Below are 12,348 nucleotides of genomic sequence, written 5' to 3' on the forward strand. Positions count from 1 at the left end.
TCTTTGGATCATGTCTCCTTTTCCTCTCCCAGTATTATTCAAAACTTGAGCCAATGGATTTTGGTATTCCCTGAATACTGTAAATAGTGTGCACCTATACCTTGTACCCACACAGCTGGGAATGAAATACTCTCAAACATGTATGATTATAAACTTGCCACCTGCTGTTCAGTCCCACTTCAATGTGTATGTCACCTTTTCAATGATGCATGTCTCTGTATCTCTGCAGTTCTTTTTCCCTTCTTGCGCTCTGTTAGTGCTGTCAGCACACACTATACGGTCTTTGGAAATGTGATTCCTGCTAAAATTTTGTGCAGTTATTAATACAAGAAGACCCAAATATCCAACATAAAGCATTGATCACTACAACAGTAAAAATAATAAAATGTTAAAAGTCTGAGGAATCAAAGTTTCATCCTAACAATGAGATCAACATTAAAGATGACAGTCCCATATTCCAATGCTCTTTAAGTTTAAAAGTTCATTTTTTTGATCCTGGACTGCTAGTCAAGCTTCAGAAGCCAAGATTCTAGAGGAGCGTTTGTCAAAAAGGGCTCACTGTGCTCCTCAGTGTTTTTTCTCTCAAGATGGAAAGCACACTAATCATGAGCCAATAAAAGATACCTTTAAGTGCTCACATTTTAAATTAATAATTAGCTAACACTAATAACACTAACAAAACTGACACTTAATGAAATTAAAATCTCTACATTTACATCTCCCAGAACTATTATGGGATGACTACTATGGGAAAACCATTTCCCACAGCGTTTTAGAGGCAGCACTCTAAAGACCCCTATACTCAACTACATGTAAGAGTCTGATTCTGCCATCACTAAAACTATTTAGTTTTCACTTCAAAGGAGCTAAACAATTCCGTACATAATAAAAGCATAATTTAATCTTTTCTGTGGGCTTTCATTACACTGAAATTTATTTCACAGAATACGTCATCATTGTGGTCTGCATTAGGTCAAGCATTTTAAAATATATTTCCAGTAACTTCCTTCTTATAGTACTTAGAGTCAAAAAAAAATCACAAGCTGTGTAAGACAATAAAGTATGATAAATGTTTTATATTGACAGTCCAAGAACTATACACATTGGCAGCTTTTATTATTTAGTTTTATCTTGAAAAATGTTATTGAAACCCAACAGTGCTAGGAACTTCAGTCTTAACACCCGCTGATAAAATATTTTAGCACATTATTAATTGCAAAGATTAAGTCCAATGTACTAGAACTTACATTTAACAGTAAATATTCTAAAGAATCATACAGAAAGTCATAATTATTTGTTTCTAGAGGTGTTGCTGGAGTATTACAATACAAACTGTAACACTCCAGTTAAATTACAATGATTAAATGCTCAGAGAACTCTATAGAATCATTCCCTACCCAAAACAAACATTTTCCTAGACTAAACTATCTCGCAAGATGCTAAATTACTATGACTTTTCCCAAGACACAAAAGAGCCCTCTCTCCTAAGTATGGCTCTGATACTTGTTGGGTCATATAATATTGAGTCATATTATATGCCAGGCCTTAAAATGGTTGCAATAATAATGATCTCATAAGAGAGTTGTTAATTCATTTTATTTCTACGTACTGTGAGTCAATCATCTCAACACTATAAATATTATTAAACATTATGAAACTGGGATTTTTGAAGCAAAACTATTTATTTATTTATTTTTAAATGTGCCTCTTCTTTCTGTATATTTCCTATAGAGAAAAGCAAATTAATTTTAGAGGTAATGCCTCCCAATTAAAAATGTTCATAATTATTAAATCAAAGGTATTTCTTCTGTCTTACAGATAATGATAAATTCAATACATTTTTGAACCTAACAGTTTCAACAAGTCCAGACCATAGAAAAGTAAAGTGAAAGCTACAGCTACGTAGACTATGTGCACAGAAATAACTATCTTTTATGGTAATCTAACAAGCAAGACTTAAAGTATCCAAAATGATCATATAATGAAAGAGAATTAGAATCCTGAATCTTTCTACTGATCCGGTAAGGAACATACTTCTATATTAAGAACCAAAAGTAGATGGCTTGCATATCCTTCAGTTTTCCGGATGAGGTTTAACCAATACCTTTCAAAAGAAGCATTAATATTTCCCTGTCTTTTCTGGAATCATATCTTCTACTCATTTAGAATTGCATGTTCCTTTTTGCTGGCTATCACTGGCAGTTCACAGCCATGTAGTGACTCACACTTCTTCTCTCTGCCCTTTTCACTCTAAGCGATGGGCACAAGCTTAAGGCACAAATTCTTTTAAGTTCTAAAATACATGACCTTACACTTTGCAATATTGACTTTCTAAAATTTACTGTAATTTGTTTTCTGAATTCTATTCCTTAGCCCAAACCTCATGTGGAATCATGAAACCTACCCTCCCCATTTCATTTCCATGAGTGAAATACATGCTCCCAAATGTTATGGAAGGTTTGCAGTCATGTATTTTTGATTCCTCATCCAGTAGGGGTTCAAGCCTTTAGAATCAGATTTTTTTACATATACAAAAAGCGTCAATCACCATCTAACTCAGAATTTGCATTATTATTTCCATTTCAGAGATCACGTCCTCAAACTGGGTTTTTTCATGGTACCCTTAAGCGCTCTTGAAACAAACACTGTTTTCTGTATGAGTTCAGGTCATATTTTATTTTGGATAATACTTTTCTTTAAGTAGGTTCTTTTATTACTCTTAAGCATCAAGTCCATAGACGTCTCTCTGTGTGCTAAACTGCAGCTGCAACAATTTAGATATCATCTTTTTCAAGCACAGACAGAGTTGATTTTGATAATTTTTTCTGATATATCGGGTTAGTGTACTGGCTTTTTCTCTATACTGTGTGGACCTTTTCCGTCCTACTGAGAAACATATTCTTGAATAAATGGACTGACTGTGAACACTTAGGAGAGAATTCACTGTTCATTTATACTTCCGGTTCCCCGTAACATCCTTGAAGCATATTGCTGTTGTTGGTACACCGCACATTTTGTATATATTATTATTGTACAACTGCTTTTCAGAGTTTCCCGTAATCAAGCAGTAAAGTATTGGCGTAGCATTTAGTAACATTTTTCATCATTAGTTCTATTTCATATCACCGTCATCTATCTGTCTCAAGAAAGAAAAACCTATTAGGAGCATAAGAAGACCTAGCTGGAAATTGTTAGAATTTTTCCCCTGTAGTTCTTGCAGGATGGGCTGACGATGCTCTTTTCCAGTTCACTGTATGATCCTTCTTTTGGGTATGACCACATTCTTTTTCTATAGCATTACAGTGTAATATTTACGCATGCTCATCTAGTTAATTTTAACAGATTTTAATTCAATCTTAAATTTATACAGAAGTGTTGATAAACTAAAATTAACACCTATGTTGATCTTGGCATACATCTGGCTTCCCCACTAGCCTGCTCCCCCTCTGCTACCTACAGAGTAAGTCCCCCTGTTTGGTAAAGCAAGTGCACAATTAACATACAAACTAAAAAAAGCCTAAAATATTGTCCAGTGTTTAAAATATTTCAGGACAAATATTTACTTCCCAAAGTAAAATTAATCTGTAAAAAAGTATGGAAGGTAATCTGCAGAAGGAATGTATGGAACGGCTAGGTAGTCTGACTGGATTTTCTTGTGGAAACGTGCATTTACTGCTGTTGATTGAGGATTTTTTTATTATTTAGTCACAAACTTCGTTTTTGGTAGAAACTCTTTCTTATCTTATATAACTGCCTGATTAAATGAAAAAATATTCTGAAAAAAAAGAGACTTTCCTCTTGTGGTACTGCAACTAGAAACCATTTTTAGAAATCCACAGATGACCTTATCTCACATGGATGCAGAGCAGGTTACTAGTTAAAAACTATATGAAATATACCATCTGGAGTGTTACCTGAATATTTTGTTTTGTTGTTTTTCCTGCATTCATAATTTTTAAATCAATGTACACTAATACGTTTGTTACATTCACGAGTATCAAGAGACTCTCGCTTGAGTGGTGCAATCCTAAACAGGCATAATTAGGGACCTGCCTGGGAACAGACCCTTTAATCGGAGCCCGCTGAGTGGGGAACCATTCACGTATCCCCTCTCAGCTCTTCACAAGGTTTTCTGGGCAACCAGCCAGCTGGGAAGAGAAATCAGGCCAATGCGATCTGCTCCAAGAGCCTGGAGGAGCAGCTCAAGGAAATCTGCACCTCCGCCACCACAAAGGAACTGCCTTATGGCACAAAGAGAAGCAATTGTGAACATGAGCACCAGCTGCACCGGCAGTGCGGTCAGAGGGGCTGGAGGTGCACAGAGGTTGCCAGCTGTTAAAGCAAGGCAAAAACGCTTTTTTTTAGGGCTTGGCCTCCTGGAGTTCAGAATATAAACACCGGTTCATCCATCCTGTGCACAGCAATATCTCCTGGCGTGAGGTAGGTTGCAGATTCCGCCAGGAGATGTTGGGTCTGTGGGTCTGCTATGTGGAAAGACCTAGGAGCTCTCTGAAAAGGCTTGCCTTTCTGGACCTAAATGAAGAAGATGAGTGTGTGTGCGCTTAGGATTCTCTTCCCCTCTCCTCCCAAGTCTCTAAAAGCAGCTACATAACCAGAGAATCAACAAGAAAGAAAAGTGGAAAGGAAAGACATGATGGTGATGTTAGTAACAGATAATTCAGAGACAGTCACAATGACAGAGCAAAGAGTATGGTACGAGACACAAGAGACTGCCAGAATGCTGCGATGACATCTGTTTAACATTAAAATGCTTCCTGAAATCCCTTATAACATAGTAATCATAATCCGAAATCTGCATATTCAATACCTGCAAAGAGAACTTGCATAATACTTCTTTGCTCTGCCTCCAAAATTTTTTAAACTTTGCAGTAATGTTTTCATGATGAAGACATGATCTGTGCACCGACGAAGTTTTTGCTCTCAGTTAGATACAGATGAAGCCATTATGCAATCATTTTCCTCTCACTCACTTCCATTACAGGAGTACTAGCACACATTTTTTCCACATATTACAAAGATCACAAGGTTAGCAGCTATTTTTTATGCACCTACCAAATGGTAACTGTTTTATGAGAATGAGAAATATTGCTTCAAAGTGATAGATAACCAAAAAAATATTCAAATTAAAAAGGAAATCATACCAACATGTAACAAAATTTGTAATTACTGGATTCTTTATTGCAACATGATAGCTATGTTTTAATTTACCAACTACTGTCACCTTCTTTATTTTTGTTTTTCTAATATCAGAATTTTTCAAGAATAAAAAGTGACAAAGTAAATCTATTCTTCAAAGATATTGCAGAAAAACAGTAAAAGACACAAAATATGGGTTGTCATCATTAAATAAGTTACCAAAGAGAAGACATAAGAGCTCAGAGGGGACGTGAATGCACATAAATGAGGACATCCCAGCAAGCGTCTTATACATACCCTTCTACTGTAAATCAATGAATTAAGTCCAGCTTTTTTTCTTTTTTTAATTATTGTATTTATCCTTCTACCTGAAATGGAACTCTTTATTTTCTATAACCCTGAAAGCTTGAACATGGCTATTTCCCATTTCTCTCCCCTGCCCACCTTACCTAAAAATAACTCCTTGCCTTCCCTCCATCTCTTGGGGTTATCCTTGCCTTTAGAGTGAGTATCGCTGATGCAAATTTCTTCACCTTAGAGGATAACTGCATATTCTTCCTAACAGTCTTGCAGGGGAAAATGGGACTTACGCCTTTCCAGCAGCTATCTTCCACATTTAATTTACCGCAAGCTCAATGTTTGCTTATATGTAGGCCACAGATTTCCTCCAGAATTATCCTCGAGAGGGGAAAAAGACTGTTTATCACTACTCTTCACTTTTACACTATATATTGGGCATTTGCATCTTTCTAAATCAGTGTTTTCCAGCATGTACCAAATCATCCTCCTTCCTATGCTTAGTAGGATGCACTGCGATATAAAGAAATGTGTAGCATGTAGTTTTTGGAAAGACAAGTCTTGGACTAATTGAATAAGCTTCTATTTTTGTTTAATCTGACACAAACAAAACTTGATCAAAGTTACATTCATAACTTTTATTTCATTTTTTTAAAACTGGGAATTTTTTACTGATATTACACATGCACGTTTGCAGTCAGTATTTGTAAATCAGAGGATAACATTTAAAAGCAGTGCCTTTTGCTTCTTTTCCTCAGCTTCTTATCTCTCATCAGCTCCTTATGTATGTTTTAAAAAGTAAGTAAAGTTACAATGTTAATTCTATGTTTGCTAATTTATTATGTGGAATCAATTTCAAATTCAGATCCATATGAAGATCCAAGGGGAGATGACCAAATTAGGAGTGAGTAACACTGAGGCAAGGAGAGCAGGCAGGTAAGTTTAAGAGAAGTGTCCATGAATTTTCCATCTGCTGAAGAAAAGTGTGTACCCACAATTTCCCATCCTCTCCTAACCACTTGCTCTTCGTGGTGTATACCATATAAATACATCCTATAAATGCCACTGCTACCTTCTATCTCATATGGTCATCAACAACCTATTCAAATCTCAGCCAACATAAAATATTTCAGATATTGAGGGTATTTTCAATCTAATTATTTTCCCATTTTACTTTTTTCACCCATGGTAACATTACTTTCTGTGATCAATGACCTCTGACAAATCAGAGCTTAAAATCACTTTGTTCAAGCATATACCAATGTACTTATATTTGAATGGGCTATTTTATAAAACTGTAAAATCTGTATTTTTGCATTTTGCCTATACATGCTTTTATAAAACAAGATTCTTCTGATACTATGCACTAATGCAATAAACATTAAGTAATTAAACTTAAATGTATACTTACCTTTCCCAAATTTTATCAAATGATTACACTTCAATGAAGTGCTCATGCTAAATAAACAAAGCTTACCTTAACAACTCAGCACTCCATACCGCATGATATTTATACACCAGCCTTGGTAAACACTGAGCTTAACCCTTTGATTCCAGGAGCTGTGATTTCCTGACATGCCATCCCGATATAGAATGCATGAAGAAATCACTATACACAGTAACTAACCAGCTAATGGTAGATACATTAACTTATGAGATTGAAGATAATTATCTATGTCTAACCTATCTTCTAATCAAGATAAAGTTCAAAGTTGGACTTTATGAAAATAAACTACTTAATTACAGACATTACAGAGAATAAAAAGAGCTAGGCTTTTCCTAGATCTTACAGAAAACAAAATAAAATTGTAACTAGCTGTCCAAATCACTGTGCTATACAGCCTTCAGCAGTATGTGAATCATGGACCAAGCAGTGCGAGCAGCAAGAGTTGACTACTTGGCATAAGGGAAATAATTCTAATGCTGTATGCTAACACCCAAGTAGGGCAGTAAACTGACAGCATTTACCTATGAATTGTGCTTTGGCTCTGCACAGTCCTTGAAGAACCACAAGTCTCTCTCAGGGCTGTAAACGTAACAAGTTGTTGCCAGTTTTAAACCTAAGCTAGATGACATTAGATTCTTCAGGGGCCATAAGGGTAGTTATTTTTTGCCACAGGAGAATGATCTACAGGTTTTACGAGTCAAAGTGACATTTTCCTTAATCTACCTACTCTGGAAATCTGGTGCTAGAAAGTGAAATAGTTTCATGAGAGTAATTAGCTCATTTTACCATGGGTCACCATAATCACAGCTTCTGCAGAAAAGCAAAATACTCTGAAACAAAAATCTGTACTACAGAAATCTTAAGCTTACTACTGCAGTATGTTTTTCAGGACGCACAATGGGAAAGTAAATGATATTATCTCATCATACTCAGGTTAACATTATCCTCAACTCTCATCACAATCCCTATTTAACTACTCTGCGATATGTCATTAATCAATGTATGTACTGATTGTGTCCATTCAATTCATGCATCTTGTAATGAATGGCACATATAAACATGTTTCAAATACATTTATTCGGATAGCTACATATGAAAGTAAAATCACTACTACAATTGGTACTCAAGCTTGTCAGAATGGGGTGTTTTTCTCATTCTGTTTTGCATAAGACATGCTAATGGTTATGCCATCTGCAGTCTGAAACCCAGAAAAATGTAAATCTAAAAGTAATAGTTGATCAAGATAAGCATCTATGTAAAATTAATATTTTTGCAGCTATTGTGTTAACTCACAATCTAAATATAAACCTCTACCTCCTGAAAAAGACAGGGGATAAGGATAGATAGATAAGGATATTTTGGCATTATAGAATAAAACAAATAGTCAGCGACAGAAATTCTCTATCTTTTACAGTAGATCATGTAACAAGAAGAAATTAAAAAAAAAAAGATTTTTCATGTAAAGTACATAAAAAATACTCAAATTCTTCTAGAAAAAACCTAGAGCTTCTCTAAAGCCATATGCTTTGTAAAGCGCAGTAGAACTTGACCACTTACCCAAAACCCTGTTTTTGCAAAGCTGCGGAAACAAGTTGATGGTTTCTTCAATTAGTTTTTAATTTGCCAATTAGCTAGTAGGCGCTGCAAGCCACTAAAATATTTGACACATTAAAGAACAACCGAGAGAACGTAAATAAAAACACCATACACTCTATTTCCAAAAATATTAAGCAAATACAACAAGACAGATAGCCACTTTTTCTTTCTTTGGCATGTGGAACAAGAGCATAGTTTACATCAAAATATGGGGCAGATGAAAGGTGCAATGGCAAGGATCACTTAACACCCACGTTTGCCCGCAGATGCATGAGCTAATTTTAAAACTTTATTAGGTTTTTACTGGATTTATAATATAGTTCTAACATATCTGCAACTGCCAGATTGGTAAATTGCTTTGAAATTAGAGGAAATTAGAAATACACTAATACTAAAATATTTTTAAATATTGAGAGAAGCCTGTTTTTCCTTTACCACAAACACACAAGCACAAATGTTTTTGTCTTGCAAACCTCACGTTGTTTAGGCACATTTAGCAATTCCTACTCCTAGGAGATTCTGGCTAAAGTTACCATTAAATCTGGCATAATAAAATAATAATACTGTACAATTTTATTACCTATATTACAGTATTTGGCCAAACAGACATCACAATGCTCAAAATGTAATTTTCCACTGCATTTGAACAATGAAAAGCTCTGTAGTAACACTAAAAGACAGAAACAGAAAAGCTCAATGGTCTCATTTTCAAAATCTGTATATATCCTTTTTACCAAAAATAAAATAAAAATGGAATTTGTGCTCATACCTCAATTTACATGACATTTGATACTTAAAGTGAAATCTGGGAGCAAATTCCATGTTCCTGTCATTTAAAAATGAACTAAATTAAGTGTCCAAGGCTTTACTGGCCACTGTCACTGTGTGCAAATTGGTCATCTGAAGGAAAACTTCCCAACATGCAGTTATCTTGGCTTTAGGGAGCATATAACAATTCTGAAAAGAAAATTATTTGCTTTATTTGCTCTTTCCTGCCTCATCAGTGTGACTCACAAGGCACTGGCTCTTCCTGGTAAACAGGTAATATCGGATGTCTCTACAATACCCATCCCATGGTGTTTAAAAGGTACCAGGCCAAGCTTAGTCCCTTCTGAGTAGGAAAGCACAAGATCTCCCTCTCCTCCTCTCATCGTCCTGCTAGGTTATGCATATGGCTGCTTTTGTCTCCAAAGAAGGCTTTCTCTTCCTTCATCAATGCCTAGCACAAACAGTGCACCTGCAAATTTCTTTCATCTTGCAAAACAGACTTATGAATAAGTGGAGAATGTGAACAGACAATGGCAGAGAAGGAACAGCTGAATGGGAAGTCAGCAGCCCCTGAACTGCTACAGTTAACAGGTTGGAGCGTTGAAGTAAACTAACTTTACCGGAGACGTTTATTGGAAAACATTATTTTTGCCTGTTTTTTACATTTTTCTAAGCATCTGATGTCGATAGTTTAGAGAGAGGACGTCAGGCTAGATGGACCTTGTACTCTCCTAGTACTGCTGATGTTCTTTTCCAAACAAGCAGCTGGCAGAAAAAACTGCTTCCACCGCCTTCATTTAATCCATCACCCCCAAGAGTCAGCCCTGCAAGGTCAGCAGTTCCACTCCTAAAAACTTACGAAAATACATAGTTCATAAGCTGCTGCCTTTATGACTACTCTTTGTGTGCGCCTTCATCTTAAAAGATATTTAATAAAAGCAAAGTCAAGGGCAAAGAGTGGAAAGTTGAGATGGTCCCAGAACTCCTCCCCTCTTTCTACACTAGATTACAACTACAGCCTGGCAGGATACCAACTGGACATATATTTTTTTCCATTGTCTTCAGTTATTTCCCTAAGTTCTTGTTTGGATCTGAGCAAATAAATACAATGTTAAAAGTATATTTGAAGAAAGATAAAAACGTGGAACTGTTAGCAGTCTAACATTTCTTCATGAAGAAAAGAGGCAATGCGAATTATACACAAAAATTGCACGAGTGATCGCATTTCACAATATTTCACCAATGAAAAAAAGGATAAGCCCTGGGGTTTGGGGATCCTCCATTATGCATCCCCCAAAATAAAAATGAGATAAAAACCCACTATTCCATCAGAAAACAGGAGAAGCCCCAATAGGCTAAAGACTCACTCACAAAAATAGATTTGAGGGAGAAAGTGGTAAGAGTTATACTATTTTATTTTCTGAATAAAACAAAATCAGCTCTCACGTACATCTTTCGTCTGCAACATACCGTAATTCAGCGGTTAAGCATTCACATTTGGTTCCACACAATGAGGGAACCAGTTTCGTCAGCAGAACGTAATCTCATATGCAACTCTGAATTAGCAACAAATCCACAAAAGAACTAACACCTCAAAAAACAAGCCAAATGAAAAGTTTCAAGCATAAAATGCTTCCCTGCTACAAACAGTACCCACAGTTTAATTAATAATGCATCTAAAACAATTATTCAGTAACAGAACTCCTGTTTATCATAATATTATTTGAAGCCCGACAGCATCCGAGTATGAAACTATGACAAACGTTCTTCTAAAACAAAAGAAGCAGCTTTTTTGTAATTTCTTGCAGTTGTGTTGGTAGTTTCTGAACACTTCTGGATTTGTCACTTAGATGTAGTGTGGATGAGTTATTCTGGTGTGTTTCCTGGATACAGTTTTACTCCTAGTCTTAACATAGTAATTTTCACATTTTAATCTAGGTATGTAGAGAAATCTCCCACAAATCTTTGCAATATATCTATAAAGAAGTCATTCGTGCTGTGGCTGTTGAACTCAGATTTAGTCTTCGTAGACGCTTGTTGTAACTGGCCTTTAAAATAAATATCTACAACCACACATGCCTTTTGTTACTCATAGCAAATTTTCTCTATGAATTAGAAGCAGGTCACCATCATACAATTGTGCCTATATGCTCTTTTATGTGAATATACACATATACCATAATAGAGTATAGGCATGCGTGCGCGCGCGCGCACACACACACACACACACACACACACACACACACACACACACACACGTGTGAGCAAGCACAACGCTCTTCCCTGAGAATAAGGCCCCAAAGGCAAGAATACTTTACTAACCTGCAGTGGTCTCTGTTTATCACTGCCCTTAGGAGATTTCAGTCCACTTGTCTGTTGCTGTAAAAGCAGCTGTCTTGCTGCTTGGAGTGCCTAAAAGTGAAAAAAAAAGGTAAATAACTTCCATCATTTCCTAGAAAGAGACACGTTGCTCAATGTTAATGTTATGTAAAAGTCCATTTGAACAAATGCAATCTTCTGTTCAATTTGTATTTGATAGACTTCAGAGTTCAGTTTGGTTTTGTTTTACTTAAAGCATAAAAAGGATTCTCTAAATGTACATGTATGTGCCTTCACCAGAATTTATGGATGTACATGAAATCCTGCAGGAAATAAAGTTAATTTGTTTAAAGTGCTTGAAGAGGAAAAATCATAAACTGCATCAATAGCCTCATTTCCACAAGGAACTTGTCTTTGAGTGTTCAACTAAAATGCCCACTCCCTTGTAAATTATCATTCAATTTGCATTTTCATATTACAATTTTGAAGCAAAAGCAAGTAGACTTCAAGTGTTACCGGAAGCTGTAATTAAATTTGACAAATCAACATCAGATTATCTTGAAAGTGAATTAATAAGGATATTCATTGAAGATTAAAAACACTTTTTGTACTTACAATTCAAGGAGAAACCTCTCCTTTGACAAAATAAAGTGCAGTTTTAATGCCAAATAAAAATGAGTGGTTTTCATTTGCGTTCTTAGGAAAATCAGAGAACAAAGAAATTACTACTCCACCAATCAGATCAGACTCTGGGGATGACAGAA

General features: G+C 35.8%; 1 protein-coding gene across 10 annotated transcripts in view; it reads right to left on the bottom strand.

Moving 5' to 3' along the window:
• The window catches only part of FOXP2 (forkhead box P2), a 447,021-nt gene that overhangs the window by 115,948 nt on the left and 318,725 nt on the right, over positions 1 to 12,348 (bottom strand). For all 10 annotated transcript variants that reach the window (XM_068932927.1, XM_068932937.1, XM_068933001.1 and 7 more), the window contains one exon: positions 11,588 to 11,677. In XM_068932927.1, the coding sequence (XP_068789028.1) occupies positions 11,588 to 11,677 (90 nt within the window). The remainder of the gene's footprint in view (positions 1 to 11,587; positions 11,678 to 12,348) is intronic.

This window comes from Struthio camelus, chromosome 1 (assembly GCF_040807025.1).
Source record: "Struthio camelus isolate bStrCam1 chromosome 1, bStrCam1.hap1, whole genome shotgun sequence".
Lineage (NCBI taxonomy): Eukaryota > Metazoa > Chordata > Aves > Struthioniformes > Struthionidae > Struthio > Struthio camelus.